The sequence below is a fragment of the Rana temporaria genome, chromosome 4, assembly GCF_905171775.1.
Source record: "Rana temporaria chromosome 4, aRanTem1.1, whole genome shotgun sequence".
NCBI lineage: Eukaryota > Metazoa > Chordata > Amphibia > Anura > Ranidae > Rana > Rana temporaria.
Genome location: NC_053492.1, coordinates 185,890,159 through 185,917,317, shown reverse-complemented (window position 1 = coordinate 185,917,317; position 27,159 = coordinate 185,890,159). Strand labels below are relative to the sequence as shown.

The window sequence follows — 27,159 nt, the reverse complement described above, 5'->3', positions numbered from 1 at the left end:
AGGCAATTTGCTAGAAATAAAGGACTCAAATAAAAACGATTTTAGAAAAGAAGCTACATCAAAACAACCCCATTTACTCCGTGTCAAAGCACCAAAACTATGTATACACTGGGCAAGTGATTACTTCAAAAGGTTTGTGAATTTGACATATGTGTGAGCAAGTGAAATAGCATTTTTTTATTTTTTTAAAGGAATTTCTAAATTATAACCCTGCCTACTATTTCTAATAATGTGATATGCTACAATCACGATGCTGGGGGAAAAAAAATCTCAGGATTTAAATACAAGTTTTAAGCCACATTACTCAAAATAAACATTAAAATGTAACCACTTCAATACCATGCGCTTTTGCCCCCCTGGGCAGCAGGAAAGTTTTGAGCTTTCAGCGCTGTCGCATTTTGAATGACAATTGCGCGGTTATGCAACACTGTACCCAAACTAAATTTTTACCATTTTCTTCCCACAAATAGAGCTTTCTTTTGGTGGTATTTGATCACCTCTGCGGTTTTAATGTTTTGCTAAACAAACGAAAGAAGACCGACATAAAAATAAAAATAATTTTTTTTTCTTTGTTAAAAAATTTAGCTTTCTCCTTCACGGACAGGCACTGATGAGGCGGCACAGATGAGGAGGCACCGATATGTAGAATTGATGGGCACTGATATGCAGCTCTGATTGGGCAGGTACTGGACAGGTGTTAATGCTGGGCACCGAGATGGACACTAATTGACACTATGGTGGGCACTAACTGGCACTTTATTGGGCACTGAGAGGGGGTTATGATGGGGCACAGATTGACAGATAATGGGTACAATTGATGGGCGTTGTGCTGATAATCAATGTGCTGATTATCAGCACAGACCCCCCCTGACAGGGAGAGCCACCGATCGGCTCTCTCTGTCAACGCGAACCGAGGAATGCCATTTACCGGCACTTCCTGGTTCATGCTGTGATCAAGGAGATGCGGTGTGTCAGACTGACATGCTGCAATCGCCGCGCGCCCCAGCATGCTATCCTGCTGGATGTCATATGACGCCCAGTCAGGAGAACAGAACCACTTCTCGGCCGTCATTCTGCATATAATGGGTGGGAAGTGGTTAAACTTTGCGATTGTAAAGGCAGAAGATTTTATTTCTTAATGCATTCTATCTTTTCTTTGGTCATTCTCCTTGGACAAAAGCTAGCCGAAAGGTTGGTTTCTTTTGAACCAGCCCACGCCACCCGACATTCAGCCCGTGTCTACTAGGCTTGACTTGCCAACGGTAAAATAAAATTATGTCGTATATTTTTTAAATGATAAGTTCCCCTTTGGAATATGTTCCACCTGTTTTGGAGGGGGAACATGTAACATGTTCCAGCCCTGGCATCTTCTACCCCTTTAGCCTTTAATCTTACGTGCAAGGATTTTGGTATGCAAAAAGACTATGCCATTTCAATACATATTGATGCCTAAAGTCCATTACAATTTTTAGGTTCTTCCCACACACTCAGCATAAATACTTTTAACAGCACAAGTACCACGAAAATAACTCATTTGTACAACAGCAGACGTTATCAAATGATGAGAAAACCGTGTGGGCGAGTCTACAGTGGTTTACTATAAGGGAAAATGCCCCATACCTCATATAATGGGGCTGTTGTATGGTTCATTGGATGATCTTCAGTGTGTTCAGAGGGACTCTCAGGAAGGTGGCTTGCATGTCCGTTGGTCACTTTGTTTATCATGGATTCAGGACTCTGAAAAGGGTCAGTTCCAGGACAAACCCGTATTCGTACTTTTGCACAAAACCACTGTTTGAATTCATCCTGGAATCAAAAAGAAAGAGAACAGCAAATGTACAAAATTACTATATAGCCCAATCTATTAAAAATTTCTACCTACTTTTTTTTCCAGTTATTTTTTTCTATATGTAAAACCCAAATTCCAACTCATGCATTAGCACACTGATCTCTTTACTGTTTAAAACCAAATGTAAAGCGCCTTTCACACGGACGGCTGTTTTGCCACAGTTAAAAGCATGTAAATGTTCTGTGAAATTCCAGGCTTCAGGCACTATGATTAGCTGCATTTGTACATTGTGATTATGTGCGGTTACATGCGGCCGCGTTTAGCTGCGGTAGTCATTCCCATAGCAACCCTTTTTATTTATTTTTTATTATGATGTGCTTCCTGTTTTTTTTTTCCTCACGCTGCTATCCGCAGTTGACACAAAAGACTGCGATTACCTGCGGTTAAGTGCATATAGCTGTGCTAAATCGCACCTGGATGCATTCAATTCTATTTTTTCTATTCGCACCAAACCGCATGTAACAAAATCGCAGCTAAATGCTGTGTGTGAATGGGGCCATAGGACACATTGTGTGCTTTTAGCTGTGGTAGAAAACCAGAAAATCTGCAGCTAAAAGCACCATTCTATCCGTCCGTTTGAAAGGAGCCTAGGCCAAAGGTAGACTCCAGAGTGAATTCTGTGAAGGGGTCTGCCCTTATCACCTATTGGGGATAGCAGTGAGCTAAACTTTACTGCAATGACTTGATCAGATTGATAACAACCATCTAAAAAGAAACACAACATTGCAAAGCATCCACACACATATAGGTGATGCTTTTGTAGCAGCTTTTAACATGCCAACCACCGTGTTGTTATTGCAACAATGTAGAAGGTAAACATTAGCAGCTTACACACACAAGTGTATTGCTGTATTCATCATAACTGATAGCAACACAAAGGTTCTTGGGGCCTCACTACCTTGCCCCCGGCAGAGAAGGTGCAGTTGGTAGGAAACCAGTAGGGCACCATTCTACGAAGAAACCTCATTAAAATGGGTTCAGGAAAGTTTCCATAAATACATCCATTAAATGTTTAAAATACTCAATTTCAAATAGGCTTGATTTGTGTTTTAATGATTGCTGCAAGGCATGGATAGGGTAACAGCATCCCAGACACTTCCAGGCTGCATTCACAATGAAAGCGCCCAGGAGTCGGCGTTAAAGCGTCACTATTATTAGCTGCGCTTTACAGTCATTTTTACTGCACTTTCCGGCTGCTAGCGGGGCACTTTTAACCCCCGCTAGTGACAGAAAAAGGGTTAAAGGAGCGGTGAGTTCACTGCTTCTAAAGAGCTGCAAAGAAGCTGCTGGCAGGACTTTTCTTGACGCCCTTCCAGCACAGCACCCCAGTGTGAAAGCACTCTGGCTTTCACACTGGGTTTGCAGCTGAGTATTATTTCAGGCGCTTTACAGACGCTATTTTTAGTGCTAAAGCGCCTGAAAAACGCCTCCAGTGTGAAAGGGGTCTTAGTGTTTCCTTTTCTAGAACAGATCTCACAATGTTAATCCAAGCAAATATATTCTGCTCTCGGCTTTGTTATAATGCAAGATTTGAGGCCAGAAATTGACTAATCAATAAAGAATTTAGGAGGAAGGCAGTGCAGTGTTAGAGCCAGCAGGATATTTTGAGATGCCATGTGATTTTATAAAACTTTTGGATGGAGTGATTAGCTGAATTCTGTGATTTATCCAATCCCATTTTAACCTTGGTATACCGATTCCATGGTACCGCTACAGCATCTGCTGGGTCTGCCGTTGAGTTCCTCATTCTGGAAACAAACCTGTCCCGCTTCTTGCAAGAATAAGACGCTAATAAATGTGCATCCGGCATCCCTCAATATAGATATACATCAGCCACAACTTTACAACCACTGACAGGTTAACCAAGTAATACAAAATTATCCTACTACAATGGTACCCGAAATTGGGTTGGATAGATTAAGCAGCAAGTAACCAGGTTGTCCCTGAAGTTTGATGTGATGAAAGCAGAAAAAACAGGCACTGCAGTATGATGTGTATAGGGCTGTGTACCCGCAGACTGGTGAGGATGCCCATGCTGACCCATGTTCAAAAGTGCTTACAATGGGCATCACAACTGGACCACAGGAGAAGCAGAAGGTGGCCCAGTCTTAAAAAAAAAAATAAAAAAAAAATAAAAAATGTCTTTAAAAAAATTTCTTTAGCCGAACGCGTGTGTAGCTTCCCTGGGGAAGGGATGGCACCAGGATACAGTATGGGAAAAAAACAAGCTGGTGGAGGCACTGTGATGTTTTGAGCAGTGTTCGGCTGGAAAACCTTGGGTCACATGGATGTTACTTGACACATACCATCCACCAAAATATTGTTGCTGACCAAGTACACCCTTCATGGAATCAGTATTCCCTGATGGCATGGGCCTTTTTCAGCAGGATAATGCGCCCTGTCATACTTCAAAAATGGTTCAAAAAAGTTTTTTTGGAACACAGCGTGTTTGAGGCATTGACCTGGCCTCTAAATTCTCCAGATCTCAATCTTTGGGCTGTGCTGAAAAAACAAGCTAGAGCCACGGAGGTCCCACCTTGGAGCTTACAGGGCTAAATGGATCTGCTGCTGACAGCTTGGTGCGAGATAGCACAGTATACACCTTCAGGAGAAGGCCCAAGTACACCAAGCAATGTGACAGAATTAGAGATGACTACTACAACTTGGTTTACACATAGGAGTTAAAATTGGAGAGGTCTGCTCTCACAGCCGCAAATCATCTAGGTATCCAAATACTGGAATACCTCCAAGATAAAAAAAAAGAACTGGTGTGAGGGCCTTTGTGAAAACCCTCAAGGCTGAGACAAGGCAAAAGGAAGGGGCCACAAATTGAAAGTGGTTGTCAGAAATGGCCACTGGCACAGGTGGTTTTGACAGGGACTTGCGATGAAACACAAACGGTACAATCTTTCTCCGTGTCTGGCTCAAATTTGCACATAGCCCAATCGGCCCTAATTGGGTGGGTTGCCTGCAGTCACAGAACGGTTACCCCATTTAGTGCTAGACACGTTGCTAATGAATCGCAAAAAAGAAAAAAAAAAAAGATATTGTGACTACCCCAGGAATAATCATTGACCAGCTGAGCCTAAGAAGTACCAAGAAGGAATATCAAGGATATGGAATGTAGCGGCCTGCTACTTTCATAGCTGGTGCTGCCTTAACCACTTCCATACCAGGCACTTACGCACCTTCCTGCCCAAGCCAATTTTCAGCTTTCAGCGCTGTCGCACCTTGAATGACAATTGCGCGGTCGTGCTACACTGTACCCAAACAATTTATCATTTTGTTCCCACAAATAGAGCTTTCTTTTGGTGGTATTTGATCACCTCTGCGATTTTTATTTTTTGCGCAACAAAAAAATAAAGTTTTTATTTTTTTCTGTTAATTTTTTTTGTAAATAAGCAAGTTTTCTTCTTTAATTACGGGCACAGATGAGGCGGCACTGATGGGCACAGATGAGGCGGCACTGGTGGGCACTCGCAGGCGGCACTGGTGGGCGGCACTTATGGGTGGGCACTGGGCATGGATGGGTACTGAGGGGTGGCACTGATGGCATTGCTGGGCATCACTTTTCTATCCCATATTATGCCAGTCAGTGCCCATGTTGCCAGTCAGTGCCCTTTTGTGGGCACTGGTTGGCATCCATTGTTCTCTTTTTTTTCTTGTTTTTATATTGTTGCCCTTTTCCCTGGTGGTCCAGTGTGTGCTTCCTTGGTGGTCCAGTGTGGGACCACCAGGGAAAGAATCAGCGCAAACCCCCCTGTCAGGAGAGCCGCCGATCGGTTCTCCTCTACTCGCGTCTGCCAGACACGAGTGAGGAAGAGCCGGTCAACGGCTCTTCCTGTTTACATCGTGATCAGCCGTGATTGGACACGGCTGATCACGTGGTAAAGAGCCTCCGCCGGAGGCTCTTTACCGAGATCGGAGATGCAGGGTGTCAGACGGATACCCCGCATCACCGATCACCGCGCTCCCCCACGGGCGCGCGCCGGCATGTAATCCTGCAGGACGTCAATAGACGTCCAGTCAGGATTTCACAAGAACTTTCCATACGTCAATTGACTGTTGACCGGGCGGGAAGTGGTTAAATTTAGAGGGTTGCCAGAGATTTAATTACCTCTGACCGTATTGTTTTTTTCAAATTTGGGATTCTGCTCCAGCCATGGCTGTACTGTGAGTGACCACTATTGTTGTCTGGGGTGTTGGTACCACCCCAGGCCAAGGGTGGCAGCAGTCAAGTCAGGGTGTATTGGGTGTTTTCCTCAGCAGCCAATCAGCGGGGGTTGATCGCCTCACTGTGCATGTTGGAGGAAGGTACTTAAGGGGCAGATGTCATTTAGTTTGGGGTCGTCGCCATTGTTGCTGATCCTGGCTGTCGTCCCACCACCCCCCGTGTGTGGCCCTCATGGCCAGGGGTGCGTGTTCAAGTGTTCCTGGTTCTGGGACCACGTTGGTCCGGAACTGTGATCTATCAAGTAGGCCCGGTAGTCAGACTGGGTCTACGTTCGCAGAGTGGTCCTGTGCTGTCCATCCGGAGGGAGGAAGCCAAGCAATGAAGAACCTGTCTTGGAGAGCACCGAGCAAGAGGCTGGTATCTCAGGAGAGGCCTTGAACTTCATCGAAGGATGCACTGTTACTAAAAGGCTGAGTGATGGTCGCCTGTCAGTTCTGAATTCACAAGAGTTTATTCAAGGGAGATCTGGGTGCTTAATCCTGTGTTGAGGGTTCTGGACCTAATACATCTCCATCTTTGGGAAGGTCTGTGGCAGAGACTTTGCTAAAGTTTCCATGTGACACCCCGGCTGCTAGGCTAGTGAGAGAGGCCTATCCAGGTGCTACAGGAATATGACCACTGTCACTGCAGGTGACGTGCTAGATGCACAAGTACGGGGTCTTGATGTCAAGAGCAGTGTTTCCTGAAAGGAGGCTGTCTGAGGTGCCTGTGAAAAAAACTGGGTTACTGTCATGAAGCACTCTTTACAGCAAATATAGGAAATCAATGGTCTGCCGGTCTAGACCCATTTTATTATCCAGGATGGAATCTGTGCCCTGAGCCCAGGAAAATGACAGTTAGCTGAGCCCTTCCTGCAGGTATATGTGCAGGATACATGTAACGGCTGTTGAAAACTGCTGCCGAACTTTGTAATTCAGTGAGATCACCGGGGGATGGGAGCACTGGGCACAACATCCATGCAGTAGTCTAGAGGTTCCTCTTGAACTGAGGGGACAAAAGGGCACTCTCTCCCATAATCTATTCTGTGTCGGAGGTAAATCTTTTTATGAAGAAGACGGCGACTAAAAGCAGTTAGTGTGTGCGTTCTCAGGCACCCGTGTATGCTCCTATCTCAAAGGGTTCTGCATAGGGCTGTTACTGATTAAAATGTTTGTGTTCGTTTTTTTTTATTTATTTTTTTAATCGATTAATCTACTAATTTCGATTCATTTTAGACGCACATACAGATCCAACTACTTTTGCTGATCTCCTCCTTGCAGGCCGATTCCCAGTGCAGCTAACAACCACTGGAAAAATGGATAGCAGGATACAAAACACACAAAAAAGGCAGCGCTCGATGGGAATAGCATTAAAACTTTTATAGTCTTCAAGTAGGTAACAAAATAAATATTGCACTGGAGATAAAATCGATGTAGCTACATAAACTGTAAAAATGGTGTGAGTAATACCAAACGGTAGCAAAAGCAGTCATAAAAACATGAAGCCAAGTAGGATACTGGCATAAAAATTTGTACAACGATACCACTGCTGAATCCAGATGAGGAGGGGTCAACATCAGTCCGTCGGCATGTAGATGTCCCATGAAGGGAACTATCACAACTCCCAGTAGATGGCTGTAGAATAGCAGGTGATAGAGGAGAGGGAAGTGCAACAGCCCTTGTGTGTGGTAGATAGTAAGGGCCCGCCGGCATGCAGATATGAAGGCACAGCAAAGGAGCCCTTCAGATGGACACGGCAAGCCCCGCCGGTGTCCGTGACGTCACCGGATCTCCAACGGAACGCCCTGAAGACCCAGAAGCTGGCGGAGAACAGAGTACCAATAAAAAGAATTTTGATCGATCAAAAAAATTAACAATTAATCAAGGAATTAATAGTTAATTTTCACAGCCCTAGTACTGCATATACTCTCGAGATCCACACGTGAAGAGAGTGAAGGTGGCAGGAATGGTTCGGGCATTACACAGCTTCAAGGAAAATGAAAAGAAACATTTTTGGCACAAATCGACAAGGTAAGGAGAAACTACCACAGCTCTGGTCCTGATAACTCTGCAAGGAATCCCCTGGTACACTGGCCTGACCTAAACAGCAAGTTCTCTGCTGAGCGGAACACAGAAAAAAATTGCAGAACCATTGCTTCATAAACTGGGAACATCTGTAATCTTTAACCAACTGGAGAGTTTTCCAGGATTTACAATGTCCATTTTGAATCCATCAGTACTTACTGATAGTAGAAATATCTTCCAATTCAAGCAAAAAAAAAAAAAGAATTCTCCTACGATCACTAAGCAGATGAGAAAGGTTATAGTTTCAAGTGGAAAAATACATAAATTTATAAAATTACGGTGGAGTTGTACCAATTTATGTAATGGATTCATGCAGAGAACACAAGCCACTAAGCAATCATTACATTTTTTCTTTGTAGGTCGAAAAAATAAACTCTACAATAAAGAACACATTTCTGGGAATTGATCACTCAAGTGCTGATGTTTACTATGTACATACAGCCTTGGTCAATCTAGTTCCAGCCCCCCCCCCCCACATACTTACAGTGGTTCTCAGCAGCACAACATCACAATCTTTTAATGTCTTTCTAGTGCACGTCGCCCTCACACGCCATTTAGGTAGCCAGTAGAGAAGGAGCAGCAGAAAGCCACCAGTACACAGTATTCCTACTGCTACCAGAGCCAACTTCCACCGGCACAGATTGTAACCACAGATTTCCTGAAAAACAAAAAAAAAAGAGCAGAACATTTTTTTATGCAACCTTGACAAAAAAAAGCTGCTACTGAAAGAAACCATCCCCCAACCACACTTTTTTTTTCAAAGTAAACTCTCAAAAACTATAAATTAATATTTCCAAGGTCAGTTGCACAGTAGAGATAACTAAATAAAGGCATGCAGCCTCTATTGTTCAATGAGTTACACACCGTTTAATAAAGTGGACCACTGTAGCTTAGGTTTAAAAGTTAGTACACCCTCCCTTCCCAGTCCCCATTGTATTCAAAGCAGAACTAAATCTAATAGTTTCCCAAAACAGTTAGATTCAAGGCATGTCTTGAATGATAACTATCACAGTTACGAATGTGCTTATGGCAGTTCTCAACTAAACTGTCAAGCCATCAAATGGCTGGCATCATAGATCACCACATGTGCAGCACCTTGGCAAGCTGCAGATCAAACAGAGGTTAAGAGGGCAGCTTCCTTGGCTGTAAATTCAGGAAAGTTTAGTTCCGCTTTAAATCTGTGGGTGATGAGCGGTCAGTACCCATGCAGCGGTCCTGGCATTTGAAATCCCTGTTCTTCACCTCCTCTCTCTAGTCTTTGCCGTGAGACTACACTACATTACATTACACCAGAGCACAGGAGAATTTTGTTTCACTGCTTCACCTCCTCTCTGCAGCATTTCTGGAACAGATCAGAGCGATGCTCTATGCTAGCACTGATCAGTCAGAATCGCTCTGATCTGCAGGGACCAATGGTTAGTTCACCTTTTTATTTTTTTGAAAATGTGAATTTACACTTTAACCACTTAAAGTGATTGTAAAGTCTTATTTTTTTTCCTTTAAAAATAACAAACATGTTTTACTTACCTGCCCAGTGTAATGGTTTTGCACAGAGCAGCCCAGATCCTCCTCTTCTCAAATCCCTTGTCTGTTTCTGGCCCCTCCCTCCTGTTGAGAGCCCCCACAGCAAGCATCTTTCTATGGGGGCACTTGAGCCGAGCCGCTGCTCTGTGTGTCCATTCAGACACAGAGCCGTGGTTTAGCCCCACCCCATCTCTCTTGCGAATGGCTAACCAAATTTGATTGACAGCAGCGGGAGTCAATCAGGAGTGAGAGTCCAGTATGGCCTAAGTATTCGTGCACATCGCTGGACAGAGTTGGGGTTCAGGTATTAGGGGGGCTGATGCACACAGAAGGCTTTTTATCTTGATGCACATAATGCATTAACATAAAAAACCTGACTTCACAACCACTTTAAAGGACCACAGCATAGGGGTATCAGAGTGAAAGGGGGCTGAATACAAATGCACACCACACTTTTCACATATTTATTTAAAGAAAAAATCTTTAAAACCCTCTATCATTTTCCTTGCATTTCACAATTATGTGCCACTTTGTGTTGGTCTATCACATTAAATCCCAATAAAATACATTTAAGTTTTTGGTTGTAACATGACAAAATGAGGAAAATTTCAAGGGGTACGAATACTTTTTCAAGGCACTGTAGATAAATGACAAAACTACATGAAGCAATACAAAGAAAAAAATGCAGTTCTGCTTACCATCTCATCTTCTTCGCCTTTATTGATCTTCCCTCCATTCTCCATATTCTCTGAGCTGTGCAGCTTTCCCACCAACCTTTACAATACCGGACTTAGCTGAAAGAAAGAACAAAATGAGCGCAAATTTAAAATGTGACGCTTTATAATCTAGCATCCATTTGCATCTTTAGGCCCCATTCACACTTGTGCAACTTGTCATGCGACTTTGGACCTCCACCACGTTTCCCAATGATAACCGTTCATAGCTGTGCGACTTCAAAGTAGTCCCTGCACTACTTTGGTCAAACTTTTATGCGACTTGAGGTCCATTAACCTCAATGTTAACCCTCAAAAGTCGCACCTGCATTATACAGATGTGATCTGGGTACGAGGTGTGAATGCCAGCAATGAAAAACACACACACACACACACACACACAGTACCCCTACCCATTCACCAAAAGTGAGTAAAGACACAACACAAAAAATGTTTAGGTCGTTGTATCGCCCCCTCACCCCCTGTATACTTACCTCAGTCTGCACTGTGCCCACCTGTAGTGGTTCTGTCTTCTCTCCCCAATCTCACAGGTTTTGCTGAGGTATCAGGAGCCACTGGCTTCCGCTGTGGCCAGTCAAATCCTGTGGCAAAGGAACATTGGGCAGGGCTAAGCCACTGTGTGTCTTTGGACCCAGGCAGTGCAGTTTGGATATATATATATATATATATATATATATATATATATATATATATATATATATATATATATATATATATATATATATATATATATATATATATATATACACACACACACACACACACACACACACATACATATATATATATATATATATATATATATATATACACATACATATACACATATACATATACATACACACACACATACATACATATATATATATATAATGGGTGTACTTTTTTTCACACAAATAGAGCCTTCTTTTGGTGGTATTTAATCAGATGGGTTTTTTATTTGTTGCGCTATAAAAGAAAAAAAAAAGACAGCAAATTCTGTAATTTTTCTTTGTTTCGGTAATATAATTTAGCAAATTTTCTTCATAAATTTGGGCCAAAATGTATACTGCTACATATCTTTGGTAAAAGTACAAATTGGTGTATATTATTTGGTCTTTGTGGAAAGTATAGACTCCACAAGCTATGGTGCCAATATCTGAAAATTGATCAAACCTGAAGTACTGACAGCCTCTCTCATTTCTTGAGACCCTAACAAGCCAGAAAAAGTACAAATACCCCCCAAATGAACCCTTTTTGGAAAGAAGACATTCCAAGGTATTTAGAAAGAGGCATGGTGATTTTTTTAAGTTGTAATTTTTTCCCACAATTCTTTGTAAAAAATCAAGATTTACACAGCGTGGCCACATACAGAGGCCCAACATGCAGGGAGCACCTTCAGATGTTCTGGAGGCCAGGCCAGGCCAATTCTGACATTTCTTTCCTACATGTAAAAATCATCATTTATTTGCTAGAAAATTACATAGAACCCCAAAACATTATATATGTTTTTTTTTAGCAAAGACCCTAGAGAATACAATGACTGTTGTTGCAACTTTTTATCTCACACAGTATTTGCGCAGCAATTTTTCGAACATTTTTTTTTGAAAAAAACAGTAATGGGGTGCTTTAAAAAAAATATATATATTTTTTTTATTGTTCATTTTACTTTATTTTGACACAATTTTGCCCAAAAAAATTTTTTTGATCACTTTTATTCCTATTACAAGGAATGTAAACATCCCTTGTAATAGGAATATGGCATGACAGGTCCTCTTTACAGTGAGATATGGGGTCAATAAGACCCCACATCTAACCTCTAGGCTGGGAAGAATGAAATATAAAAAATAATAATTCTGGCTTCGATCGTATCGGTGAGTCGGTAGATGCACCGGAGGGCAGCGGGAGGGGAGGGGGATGTTCCCTTTCGCCTCTCGTGAGAATGATCAAGCGGCAGAACAGCTGCTATGATCATTCTTATGGTGTAGGGAATCGCCGGCTGAAAAAGCTGATATCTGGATGATGCCTGTAGCTGCACCCATCATTCAGATGTCCCCGCACAAAGTCAAGGATGTCATATGGCGGTCGGGAAGTGGTTAAAGCGGTTTTTTTTTTTTTTTTTTAACACAAAGTTGTTAATTAATACAATATTTCTAACACATAGCATGTACATACCAAAAATGACACCCCAAAATAGATTCTCCTACTCCTCCTGAGTACAGCAATACCACATGTTTGAGACTTTCACAGCCTGCCCACATACAGAGGACGAGTACAGCCGAGTAAGGCCGAGCATGGCTGGGTATCGCAGAGTATACCAGGGTATGGCAGAGCATGGATGGATGGATCTCTCCCATTCGGCTATAGTGCGGTCGGCAAGCAGTTAACCACTTAAGGACCGCCTCCTGCAGATATACGTCGGCAGAATGGCACGGCTGGGCACAAGCACGTACCTTTACGTCCTCTTTAAGTGCCCAGCCGTGGTCGCGGGCGGGTGCCTGCGACCCGGTCCGAAGCTCCGCGGCCTTGGGACCAGCGGTCCCGATCGCCGCCGGAGTCCCGCGATAGGTCCCCAGAGCTGAAGAACGGGGAGAGCTGTGTGTAAACACAGCTTCCCCGTTCTTCACTGTGGCGCTGTCATTGATCGTGTGTTCCCTGATATAGGGAAACACGATCAATGACGTCACACGTCCAGCCCCGCCCCCCTACAGTTAGAAAAACATTGAGGTCACACATAACCCCTACAGCGTCCCCTAGTGGTTAACGCCCAAACTGCAATTGTCATTTTCACAGTAAACAATGCATTTTTTTCTGTGAAAATGACAATGGTCCCAAAAATGTGTCAAAATTGTCCGATGTGTCCGCCATAATGTCGCAGTCACGAAAAAAAAAAAAATGCTGATCGCTGCCATAAGTAGTAAAAAAAAAAAAAAAAAAAAATATTATTAAAAATGCAATAAAACCTAATTTGTAAACGCTATAAATTTTGCACAAACCAATCGATAAACAATCAGGGCTTGCAATAATGATGGTGAGGGAGGGGGGCTTGCAATAATGATGGTGAGGGAGGGGGGCTTGCAATGATCATGAGGGGCTTGCAATGATGATGGTGAGGAGGGGGGCTTGCAAGGATGATGGTGAAGGGGGGATTGCAATGATGATGGTGAAGGGGGGCTTGCAATGATGATGGTGAAGGGGGGGCTTGCAATGATGATGGTGAAGGGGGGGCTTGCAATGATGGTGAGGGGCTTGCAATGATGGTGAGGGAGGGGGGGGGGGTCTTGCAATGATGGTAAGGGGCTTGAATTTGAAATGATGGCAAAGGGGGGGGGGGGGGCTTGCAATGATGGCCTGAAATGATGGTGAGGGGGGACTTGCAATGATGGCCTGAAATGACGGTGAGGGGGGACTTGCAATGATGGCCTGAAATGACGGTGAGGGGGGACTTGCAATGATGGCCTGAAATGACGGTGAGGGGGGACTTGCAATGATGGCCTGAAATGACGGTGAGGGGGGACTTGCAATGATGGCCTGAAATGACGGTGAGGGGGGACTTGCAATGATGGCCTGAAATGACGGTGGGGGGGGGCTTGCAATGATGGCCTGAAATGACGGTGGGGGGGGACTTGCAATGATGGCCTGAAATGACGGTGGGGGGGGACTTGCAATGATGGCCTGAAATGACGGGGGGGGGGGACTTGCAATGATGGCCTGAAATGACGGTGGGGGGGGACTTGCAATGATGGCCTGAAATGACAGTGGGGGAGGACTTGCAATGATGGCCTGAAATGACGGTGAGGGGGGACTTGCAATGATGGCCTGAAAAGACGGTGAGGGGGGGCTTGCAATGATGGCCTGAAATGACGGTGAGGGGGGACTTGCAATGAAATACTGATAAGTTTGTTGGTTTAACTTTACCTGTTCTTCATTTTAAATATTGTATGTGTTCCCGTTTTGTTTTTCACTTCAAAATAACATATGTGCAGTGTGCATAGGAATTTGTTCATAGGTTTTTTTTTAAAACTCTAGTCCGTCCCTCTAACGGTCTGAGGGGCAGTGAACCGGCCCCCTGTTTAAAAAGTTGGAGGACCCCTGCCCCCTGCTCTAGTGCATCTGTTAAAACATGAAAACCCATCCAACACATTTACACCACCAGGAAAGCTAAATTGTATAACTGGACAGAAAAGTTCAATCCCTATTCACACCTTAATGATTTTGCATAACAATGCAGGAACAAGAGGATTATTATTTTCTATGGGGCCTCCTCACACCTAAGTGTCTTGGAAAAAGGCACATTTTTTTTTTTTTTTTTTTGGTGGTTAAGCAATTCACATTTTTGAAAATATGGACTTGAAAGGGAGCACATGAAAAATGAAAAGTGTGTGCCTTGCCTTGGAAAGCAGTTTGCAGATTCCATGCTGGTTGTAAATGAAGTAACCCATTGCAACATGATCTTCACAATCCAGCTCACAGTTTAGTAATGAGGAGCTGCCATCTTCCCCACAGCTTTCAGCCACTTACTCTCCTAGGAGATCCCCGATTCCATCTACAGACCTCAACATCAGCGTTGTATAAAAACCTCACATATTCTGCTACCATCTCAGCGTCATGACCACATAGCAATAGTCACAATGTAAAAATAGAGCAGAGCTTAGGAAATGACAGATTGCCTGCTTAAGCCAACTTGCAGTAATCAACTCTTGACGCTGCACTGAATCATTCTGTCGTGCTGTCTTTACACAATGCACTGTTTGGACAAAGATGCTTTATGTATTCCATCTATGATTGGTTTAAACTAATAGGGGTTAAATCTGACGGCCATGGGTTACCACACTGCTCTTTGTCTGTAAGTAAATCTGAGCCAACACTGAGTTTAGGAGTAAGAAAGTGAAAGCTCTGTATCTGCTAGAAAAGCAGTGCTGGATTCCAGCTTCCAGTGCTGCTAGCCAATAGTGGCAAGAATTGAGTTAAGAGGCTGATGAGTCAATGGAAGGAGCTGTGGTGCAGGAGTCATTCACAAGGAATGCAAAGACAATGTGACTGTTAAAAATAACACGCACTACTCATTTAGGCTACTCCTGCCCAAACTTGGAAAACTCCTGAAGCATCATAGGGAGCACAATGATAAATTGAAGCTCAGTTCAGCAGCCGTGACCGTTGGACCACGCACAGCTACTCACCAGGATACACAGAGCTGTATAGAGGTGACTCACTGTTTATGGCAAACACTGAGAATCACAGCAACAATAAAACACTAAAGTCAAGCTTGCAATTATAACAACAACAAAAACAAGCAGAACTTAAAGCGGAACTTCAGACATTTTTACATCGTTCGATTTATTAAATCTTCTGCCTTTGTTTTGGATAGTAAAACATTTTTTTTTCTGCCAGTAAATACCTTACACAGCCTACTTCCTGTTTGTCTGGTCATTAGCGTAGGCTTATGACATCATGCACAGCGCTCTCTCTCTCTCTCTCTCTCTCTCTCTCTCTCTCTCTCTCTCGAGTTTACCAGGAGAGGGGGGGCGATTCATAAGAGGGCAAATGAGAGCTGCAGAGCTGGAAGTGAGCCTCTGTGTGTCTGTAAATCCAGAAAGTGAACAGACAGCAGTTTCAGCTGCCCACAGTTAAAATGGCTCCAGCCAGACTCAGCAGACCTTCCCCTTTTGGGTCAAGCTACACTTTAAGGGCCCCGTTACATAGATCAAATTTTTATGCACTTTTGATGCCTTCTCACTGACTATAAAGCCTTGTGCACAAAATATGATTTTTTGCATGCTAGCCTCATATGGAAAAGCAACAGGTCACTAAAGTTACAAATAATTCTCGTATGAATACAAGTTTGGAAGTGATGTAATGTATTTAATTTTATTGTCAACGTAATTTCCGAGCATGCATGGTCTCGGTCAAACGATTTTTTTCATATAAATACTGTACTATTTACACAAAAATCATTTGTTCTGTTATGGTACAAGAAAAGGTTTTGTGCTTGTCCTTTGGCCAATTTCACATGTACTGTCGCAATCGGCTCTCTAAAGCTGTGTATTAATGATCAGATCATTGGACAATCGCTCCGAAAGCGATATTTTTCATCCGATTATCTCGTCACCTGTAATAGGCATTAGGTCCTTTCACACTGATCAGTTTTTCAGTTAAACAAAACAAAAAAACAAAACAAACAGGATTTAAAGGGATGCATTTGTCTTCAACTTGTGCGCTTGTAAAACCGCTGCGCAAATACGGTGTGACAGAAAGTATTGCAACGATCGTCACTTTATTCTCTAGGGTGTTAAAATAAAAAAATATACATAATTTTTGGGGGTTCTAATTAGAGGGAAGGAGAAAGTGAAAACAGTAAAAAAAAAACACACACACACACACACACACACACACACACACACACACACACACACACACACACACACACTAGAACTGAAGTTTTACTTGTAATGCTAACGGCCACCACCAGATGGCGCAGGTCACAGAAGGAAGCTTGGGCATTCACAAGGCTGCAAAGCCGTGGCCTAAATTACCGGCCGTCGTGGGACCGCCGCGATCGCGTGGGGGTGCAGGGAGACACAGGATCCTGTGCCTCCGTGTGCCCCAGCCACACAATCGCGATGGCCCCGCGACAGCCGGTAACTGAGCCGCGGCCTCAATTGCGGGCGTGGGCGCTAGGTCACAATTTGTCGCAATTGCGACCTGGCGCCCGGATTTTGTCGAGCCCTGCCCAAGCTAATGGCAAACCAACAGTGTACCAAGTTACTTGCATTCTCTGCTATCAGCTGCCTAAGGTTGGCCATAAACACAGCGCCAATGGCTATCAAAATACTTATACAGCAACTACATCCAATTGGCCTGTTTGCCGACAATTTTACGTTTGATGCCTGCGATTTTTCAATTGAAGGATATCAGAAAGGAGGATGCCAACTGGGCCACTCATGAAGCAATCTGAGGCTAATGCAATAGGAACCAGAAAAAATGTGATCAGTTTTGGGTCCCTTTCACACTTGTACGACTTGTCCTGTTATTTGGGACTGCAAATACGCATGACAAGTCATACTCCATGATTTTCAATGACTTCCATTCATATCTGTGCAACTTCCATTCATATCTGTGCAACTTCCATTCATATCTGTGCAACTTCCAGTCGTAGCGACTTCCATGTAGTCCATGCACTACTTTGGTCTGACTTTGAAGCGACATGGGGTGCCTAGACCTCAACATTACACAGGCATTGCTTCAAGTTACGGCAAAATTGCGTCAAAGTCGTGAAAGGGGCCTTAGACAAGTAAGGCTTTGCAAACTTTTAATGTACTACTTCCACTAAAGTAGAAGCTTTGTGAAAGGTAAAATGCTCTTTGTTATGACATACTCATTTGACAATGATTAAAAACTCTGTTAGTAAATTGTTTTCTAACCAAGTACTCCAAGATCTAATTTTAACATTAAACACACAATAGGCCAAACAGCATCTTCCCTGTGTCCCTGAAATAACTCGCTCATTTAAGATGCATTGAATATTTTATAAGGCTGCTCTAACCCCTGCAGGAATTCTATACAAGTACATCATTATGAAAAGACAGGCTCACCACTGTCTCCTAGCATCCCACTTCATAGCAGCATTTCTCATAACTAGATAAGAAATAAAACAGACTGGCACAAAGTCGCTTGTCCAACTGGCATTGGAGAAGTAGCTACATGATAGTTCTGCTTACTGTCTCTGTGCAGCATTTGCGATTTGTCAGTTCCTAAAACAAACATTTTTGCTGTAACTTGTAAATATATTTTACTGCCAAAGGGCCTTTCCCGACACAGAAAATGAGCATAATTACAGTGCAGTAAAACATAGCTTGCACAAGTCCACAGTCTATATATTTAGATAAAAAAAATGCTTACAGACTTACAGTCTAAATGATAAAGCTGTGAAAATATGAACCCATAAAGAATAGACAATTTCCAATCAATCACAAAAATCTTAAAAAGCTTGCCAACATTTGGCATATAAGACTTCCTACTCAACTGCTAAAAAATCTAGTTATCACCAGCCATTATCAGACTGGTATTATCTGGAAAGGAAATCTGTAAAACAAATCTAGTACAAAACAAGGCACGGGTGGCACTGATTCAACATAAAATCTAATAAAGAAGATTGCCTAAAATCATAAAATATTTTCCAAAGCAGGTTACCTCTTCCTAGCTTCCCTCTATCAACAGCCCGGTTCAATCTGTCCTGTTATCAATGGTCCAAGTGAGGCAGTGCTTAATAACTCCAAGCATATCAGCAAGGGAAGTCCTGCCACTCAACTATTTTGTCTAAAATCTAAAAAAAGGTCTCTGGGGACCTTTCAGACTCCGTTATCAAAAGATTACAATATCAAAGAAATTTGGCACTGTTTGTTTATTTGGAACAATTGCAAACTTTAACCGGACCCTCGTAGAGGATATGCCTTCAGCGCCCAGACAAGTGCTATGGCTCATTCTATTCAACCCTACATACAGCTTGTGGAGTCCTCGGACAGAGTTCCATGTGCATGCATGAGCCCTGATGTTATCTACGAGGCTAAAACACTATAGGATATTATGCTGCTGACCAAACCCTTCCTTCCATTTACAATGACCAGATCTACACTGGGTACTTCTGAACTAGGGATAAGAAAGAACAAAAAGGAGACAGAAAAAAAAAAAGAACACAGCATCCAGGGTGGGCCTAAAAATGTCAGCAATATGGGAAAATATATACGACTCTTACCAGAAGTCTTGTTTATACTACATGGTCTTCAGTAGTAGACATAGCTATGAATTGTAGACACATGCAAATATTCTGCGCCCTCATTTCAAACCACAAAAAGTGATCTAATCCGCATGCCAACTGATAAAGGTTTTTCAGGTAAAAGTTCTCAATTGAGTGACAGCTAGTGGTATATATTGTATCTTACAGAGAAACTAGTAAACAAAATGAGATCATTCTTACTATAAAATCTGTTTCTTGAATTCCACTGAAGGACACAAGATTGTCCCAAATTTAACAGTCAGATTATACTGCCATCTACAGAAAGGTGGAACAAAAGACATTAAAAGGGAGAAGTCCAGCCTGAGCTTTTAAGGCTGGACTTCTCCTAAGGGTCACGGGGGTGCAATTTGTTTTGCACTCCTGTGACCTGTTTTCAGCGGAGAGGGGTCTGAAGTCCGCTCTCCGCTGACGTCACTGCCATCACTACTTCCAAGTCAGGATCCGCCAGCTGCCTTGATTGACGGCAGTCTCAGCTCGCCCCTCCAGAGCTCAGCGCTTTATTGAACGTGGAGAAGTCAGCAGCTTTCCTCTCGGATAGGAGTGAGAACCGAGCCATCTGCGATGTTCGGTGGCTGGGTTCTCAGTGCAGAGACGGCGGGGGACAGATGCAGCATCAGTCTGATGCTACATCCACAGAGGTAAGTATGAATCCAAATAAATAAATAAAATACTTCTCTTTTAAGCCAGACCCATCTCCAACTTCATTGCTTCAGTTTTGTCAGCAAGCAGGAGAAGAGCCAATAACACAGAGGAGCGCGATCTGTGTCCCTTTTTAACCACTTAAGGATCGCCTCCTGCACATATACGTCGGCAGAATGGCACGGCTGGGCAAAAGCACGTATATATACGTCCTGTACTTGTACCCAGCCGTGGGCGCGCTCCCGCGACCCGGTCTGAAGCTCCGGGACCGCGGGTCCCGCGGACCTGATCGCCGCGCGAGTGCGGCGATCGGTCCCCGGAGCTGAAGAACGGGGAGAGCCGTGTGTAAACACGGCTTCCCCGTGCTTCACTGTGGCGGCGTCATCGATCGCGTCATCCCCTTTATAGGGGAGACACGATCGATGACATCACACCTACAGCCACACCCCCCTACAGTTGTAAACACTCACACAGTGAACCCTAACTCCTACAGTGCCCCCTGTGGTTAACTCCCAAACTGCAACTGTAATTTTCTCAATAAAGAATGCAATTTAAATGCATTTTTTGCTGTGAAAATGACAACGGTCCCAAAAATGTGTCAAAATTGTCCGAAGTGTCCGCCATAATGTCGCAGTCACGAAAAAAAATCGCTGATCGCCGCCATTAGTAGTAAAAAAATAAAATAAAATAAAAATGCAATAAAACTATCCCCTATATTGTAAATGCTATACATTTTGCGCAAACCAACCGATAAACGATTATTGCGATTTTTTTTACCAAAAAATAGGTAGAAGAATACGTATCGGCCTAAACTGAGGAAAAAAAAAATATATATGTTTTTGGGGGATATTTATTATAGCAAAAAGTAAAAAATATTGCATTTTTTTCAAAATTGTCGCTCTATTTTTGTTTATAGCGCAAAAACTAAAAACCGCAGATGTGATCAAATACCACCAAAAGAAAGCTCTATTTGTGGGGAAAAAAGGACGCCAATTTTGTTTGGGAGCCACGTCGCACGACCGCGCAATTGTCTGTTAAAGCGACGCAGTCCCGAACTGTAAAAACACCTTGGGTCTTTAGCCAGCATATTGGTCCGGGGCTTAAGTGGTTAATTATACAGGATTTATATAGCGTCAACAGTTTGAGCAGCGCTTTACCATGTTAGGGCAGACAGTACAATTCAATACAGGAGGAATCAGAGAGTCCTGCACACTAGAGCTCACAATCTAGGAGGGAGGGTCACGTGATACAAAAGGGTAAAAAAACTGTGGGGGGAAAGAGCCGATGGAGAAAATGAAAGTACAGTTGTTACCTTGAGGTAGGATAGGTTTCACTGAAGAAAAAGGTTTTCAGGAATCGCCTAAAAGTAAATAGATTTGGATAGGGAATTCCAGAGGATACATTATATGTTATGCTGACATTTCATATTCCTGATATATACTGTGTTTGTGTCCTCTATCCTGTTCTCTTTGCATTGCTTCATTTGTGTAAAATATGTGGTGCCCCTGCTCTTTTATGTCAAACTGACCACGCTAAGCACGAGCGCACATCCACCCCAGCATGGTCAGTTTTCTGGATGTGCTGGGAGAACAGCATGCCTGTCCTCCAAAGGACAAGACTGGGAAGGTCAGTGTATTTCTCTGCGCTTTCTGCCGACACACACCCGTGTTTTTTTTATAAGATGAGGGTTCACACATTTTAACAGTTGGGGCATCCAAGAGCAGTCCAACTTGAGGGGTGAGCAATAGCCACTACGAGATTCATGAGTAAGGCAATGATACTACAAAGAGTATTTGAAGGAATCAGCACCTGAATGAAGGCTGGATGAAGCAAAGACAAACATGGCAAATGCCACACAATGGAAGGACCCAAAAGATAAACCTGGTGCTCCTGACCAGCATAGGAAAGCACCAATAAGGGTAGGGGCTATGGGTCTCAATCAACAAACAAAAGACCAACCAGCCACCCACAAAAAACTGGCGAAACAGCAGGAGAAAAGTAAACTATTGTTCAAAAAAATAAAAATTTTGAGGAAAAATGGAAAGAGAAAGAATCCTTACAGCGCAACTCCACTTTTGTTGAGAAAAAAAACATTCCCTTCTGGGTGATCTATGTAAATTGCAGGGAATGTAACAAACTTTGATGCAGATTCCTATGTTTTGTTATTCTGAAGAAATCAGTTTCTCTGTGTCCAAGTGCTCAGTGAGTCTAAAGCCTTGTACACATGATCGGATTTTCCGACGGAATTGTGTGATGGTAGGCCGTTTGTAGGCTCCATCAGACAATTGTTATCAGATTTTCCACCAACAAATTTTTGGATAGCACGTTTTAAAATTTTCCGACAACAAATGTGTACACAAGATCGGAAAATCCGAAGAGACACAAGTCAGTCGGGAAAAAATCCAAAGTACAAACACGCACGCTCAGAAGCAATGCTAACTATAAAGGATAAAATTAGTTGCACAAAGAATGGTGCTAAAGAGTTGAAAAGCCACGTAGTTTGTTTGTTGGCCAATAATTCTTTGTCGTTTGTATGCAAGTTCATGGCCAATGCCCTTCAGACAAAAGTCCTACGCTTTGTCTGATGGAAATCCGATCGTGTGTACAGGCTTAATGGCAGTGGTTTCATAATTATCAACCAGCTGCTACAGAGTCAGGGCTCTAATGAGAAAAACTTCTTTAGCCGCGATTTCCAATTGAGAGTATCTCACCAACAATGACATTTGTGTTGCAGGGGATGTCTGAAATCTGACTTATATCCCTTTAAATTCTATGTCTTAATACTGGTCTTTGCACTTCCGCCTGATTTCTAACAAGGTGCAGAACAACGTATGGAAAATCGCAGCACATCCCTGCGCAAATTACATGCAGTGTCTCAGGGTTGCAATTTGAGCCATGGATTTGCATGGCTCAAATTGCACTGCATTTATACCAAACTCATGCAGGACCCTTTTTTGTCCGCACCGGAATCGGATCGCATGGTGTGAAAACCCCTACGATCTGGTTTTACAAATTGCACTGCATTTATACCAAACTCGTGCAGGACCCTTTTTGTCCGCACCGGAATCAGATCGCATGGTGTGAATACTCCTGCAATCCGATTTTACAAATTGCACTGCGTTTTGCAAACCAATTTTGGGGTGTTGACTTGACATACACTCCACAATCAATTTACATGAACATGTTGCATTTTGATGCAGTGCCAAATACACAGCGAATTTGCTGTGAATTCACACTGCATCTAATGTGAATCGAGGCTAAGTGGTGTTAAAAAACTTGCTTCCTGCACGAAAAACACACCTCACTGTTGAAACTGATTGAAAATGCAGTATGAATGCATCCATAACGCACCCGTGTTAAGTTTTTGAGTCACATGACCTATGAAAAACACACCATAAGCACAGTTAAATCACTGCAAAAACTGCATGTGTTTTCAGCGCCATTATCGCCACCATTTTTTTTAGCCATCGGCAAAATGCCGAAAACACAAGTTTTGGCCAGTATTTGACCGTCAAAATTTCAGTGCATATCTACTTACCTTCCTTTCACCCCCTTTAGCTGACCACTGAATGACTTGGCAACTGCCTGTAAAAGGAGAACCAAATAAAAATAAACAAGAGGTACATTTTGTTAGAGGAGTCCTCTTATCTTGGAAGGACCACCCATACCCCAACCAAAGTCTGGAGAACAGCAACCAGGAGTTCTAAAGCACTATTACCTACACGTTTTATCTTAATGCAGGGATTCAATTAGGTACAAAAATGGAACCAGACAATAAAGTCTAGGTACAAGAAATATCTTATTGACATAATCACAAATGAATGTATTAAGTCAATCCTTGCCAACAATAGAAATGACATAATAAAGAGCATGAATACGTGGAAAATGCACACAAAGCCCATACTCCGTGTTCACTTTATCACTTCCCATCTGGGACTTGTGTTTTGAGGCGGCCTTTTGTTTGGTATTTAGACTTTAGGAAGACTATTGTGTGCGAGGAGACCTTGCCACAAATATATTTACATTACATGAGTGGTGAATACTAAAAGAAAGAAGAATAAGCTATAATAGTATCTACATTTCATGCAATGTCATACATAAAGAAACTTAACAAGTCAGCTGCCTGATGAACACATTTTGAATGCTCACCAAACGTCAAATCATTGCAAATACACCCAACATGAGATCTACAAAATCAGTTACATTCATTTAAAAATCCAGTTAACAGATATGCCAATTTAAAAAGCCACAACTTTAAATTTTTCAATAAACATGTGATGAGAAGAGGACATTCGTTTTGTGGCTTGTGACCCACCTGAGGAATGTATCTTCTCACTTTCTAAAGCCCCATACACACTATAGGATTTTCTGCTGATTTTTGTCTTCAAATTTACCAAAACCATATAATATGAGGACAAACCTTAAGAGTTTCATATTGTATGCCATCAGGCAGGCCCTTGCACTACATGGTTTTGGTAAATCTGAAGACAAAAATCAGCAGAAAATCCTATAGTGTGTATGGGGATAGGAGAGAAACCAACCGGTCACCGGAAAGGAACGTACAGACTACAGGCAAAATCCTGACAGAGGTTCTAACCCTTCCAAAAAAGGAATTTAACAACCAGGATCATCATTTCTGGGGGACCAATGCCCCGTTGCATGTTTACCCACTGTTTAATCAGAAAAGAAAAAAAAACTGTTTATTAACCAGATTACCATTAATTCCACTCACATGTGACCAGTCAAAGAAGCTCAGAACCAGTGTTGCAGCCTTCACTATATCAGGGTCTTTGCAGCCACCAAAATAAGGACTATGGACAATCTAAAGGCCAGCCATAGATTCGAACCATGTATGGGCAGACAATGCACCAAAGTTGATCGATCAGCAACCAGCCTGTTGGTCACAAGGCCGGCCAGCGCGCCCCCTCCCGATAGGAGAACACAAGGGATTCCCTTGCCAACACTATGCCGACGGAGGAATCAAGTGCATTTCTTTCTTGCAACCCTTGGTTACAGGAAAGAACTTTTCTCTGTCTACGGCCGGCATAAAACAAAAGACCAGGGAAGCGCATGCCCCAGTAGTGCAATAAACGTCATTATTAGGCAAAGCTAAAAAGATACATAATGTACTCAGAACCCCTGTATGGATGCCACAAAATGTTATCAAATCCTGTGTCTGTGTGTTAGGAAAGAAAAATAAAAAGAGCCGGGTGCGGGCCGCAATAGCATGTGTAGAACAGCCGTCGGGATTATGGAGGACCAGTAATTATTCAGTAGAGAGGCGTGCTGCCAAAGGAGGTTGTGTGGGTTGCCACCGGTTTTAGGTCTCGGGCCACAAGTTGTGCATATTTTCTGTAGAAGCTACAGCAAAACCTATAAACAATTTTGGGTACCAAAGTTTGTTGCCATTTCACAGGTGTACATAGTTTATGGTTTGATGTGTTTGGCATCTATTTCTTCATCTGGCCGGCCATACATGGATCGAGAGAGTCCATACTGAACCAACCAAATTTCAATGCATTTATGGGCAGGCTGGTTGTACATAAGTCGTGTATTCTGACGGCTGGAAAGTCTCCCCACTGTCAGAATAAAATAGCTCAGCAGGAGTGTTTCCCCATCCAAATAGCTCAAGGGGAGGAGTTTTTCTTCTCAATGAAAATGAATCATGTATGGGCTGTTAAAGGAGAAGTCCAGCCTGGGCTTTTTCGGATGGGCTTCTACTCTGGGTCACAGGAGTGCAATTCATTTTACACTCCTGTGACCCGTTTTCAGCGGAGAGCGGTCTGAAGTCCGGGGATCTGTGAGAACCGAGCCAGCAGCGACGTTCGGCGGCTCGGTTCTCAGTGCACAGACGGCGGGGAAAAGATGGAGCATTGGTCTGATGCTCCATCCACCGAGGTAAGTATAAATATGGGAAAAACTCAAATTCCCATACTTTTCCTTAAAAGTCACTGGGAGCCATTCAACTCAAAAGACTGAGAATATCTTTTGGAGAAAAAGAGGGGAGTAAAGCAGCCAAAGCAGGGTTTTGCCAGAGATTTAATATTTCTCTCCATCCAGTTCTGAGATTTCCAGACTGTTCTGAAGGCCACCATAGATGAGTCTGTTTATTTTTATTTTCTTCCATTCAGCCAGTGGTTTGAATGGAAAAAAAAGCTGACTCTATTCCCCCATCCACACACTTGATGTGGATGGGAGAATCCTCCTACTGAGCTACTGTGTTCTGACAGCAGCGAGACTTCATGGTCCGTCTGACTGGCAGCAGCAGCTCACCCCTCTGCTCCGTTTTCTTCTGAAAGCCTGGTACACGTTTTTTTTCCCGTTCAACCCAGCGAGTTAAATGAAAAAAAAAATCTAAGCTCAGGTCGGAACCACTGTGCTAATGATCTGACATTAGTACAGTGATCTCCACCATTGAGCTGTTGTGTTCTGACAGGGGGACGCCCCCCCACCACCCACCAGAACACTCCAGTCAGCGCTTATAGGCTGAAATGCATCAACTCTTTTCATTTGCGTTTGTTCACTGTGGCTTGTTAATACGACGATTTTTAAAAGAGCAACAACAACCGGAGTGCAGATCATCTTTTACTCATTACTTTTACTAGTGATTTTTTTACATTTTAACTGAATACATGTGGTAATTTTTGAAAAGGAAAGGCATCCGGATATACTGTAAATGTAGATTGTAAACCAGAATGTAAGATAGAATAGTGCTTACATTTAAAGTAGTCAGAAAACTTCCATAGTGACTAGAAAAATATAAAAAAAAATACTCCAATGAAGTGGCAAATGTCATGCTCCAGAGTAGAGCAACACAAGATCTCAGCTCAGTTCTACAGCACTGGCTTGGTCTAGATATCCAACGAGACACACGAGGGCTGTCTGAGACACAGACGGTCAGCATGAGGTAAAGGTCTGAAAAGCAGCCAATACTTGTCCTGCACATTTACATATCATTACCAATTTACACATCATTCTACTCCAACAGATCACCTAAAAGTTGCAGGCGATCTGTAATGTATGTACACATCAATGGCACTATTTGCTAAAGTATAACCAAGAAAAAACTTGCCTACAGGCAAAAGGGCGTTAGGATTCCTGAACCTTGCATTTATTCTGTATAGAATATACAATATTACATGTTACTACTATTTTCAATACCATTTACCTTTTAGTTATAATTTATGAAAATAGGATTCTATCATTACCGCATTGATTTCATATTGTAATAATGTTATAATCCAAGTACTTCCCTTACCTTTATGAAGCAATTTTTTTTTTTTTAATAAGCGTATAATGGGTACAAAAAAATCTGCCAGTGGTGTAATTAAGATAATGGAAAA

General features: G+C 42.7%; 1 protein-coding gene across 3 annotated transcripts in view; it reads right to left on the bottom strand.

Annotated features, from left to right (window-relative positions):
- ATP13A3 (ATPase 13A3) overlaps window positions 1–27,159 on the bottom strand; it is a 156,796-nt gene that overhangs the window by 108,696 nt on the left and 20,941 nt on the right. For 2 of the 3 annotated variants that reach the window (XM_040349508.1, XM_040349511.1), the window contains exons 2-4: window positions 10,369–10,464; window positions 8,631–8,804; window positions 1,621–1,806 (exon numbers count right to left, since the gene is read on the bottom strand). In XM_040349508.1, the coding sequence (XP_040205442.1) occupies window positions 1,621–1,806; window positions 8,631–8,804; window positions 10,369–10,413 (405 nt within the window). In that variant the 5' untranslated portion in view covers window positions 10,414–10,464. Of the gene's footprint in view, window positions 1–1,620; window positions 1,807–8,630; window positions 8,805–10,368; window positions 10,465–23,354; window positions 24,162–27,159 lie in introns of those variants that run through there. The other variant, XM_040349509.1, reaches the window with a different exon arrangement.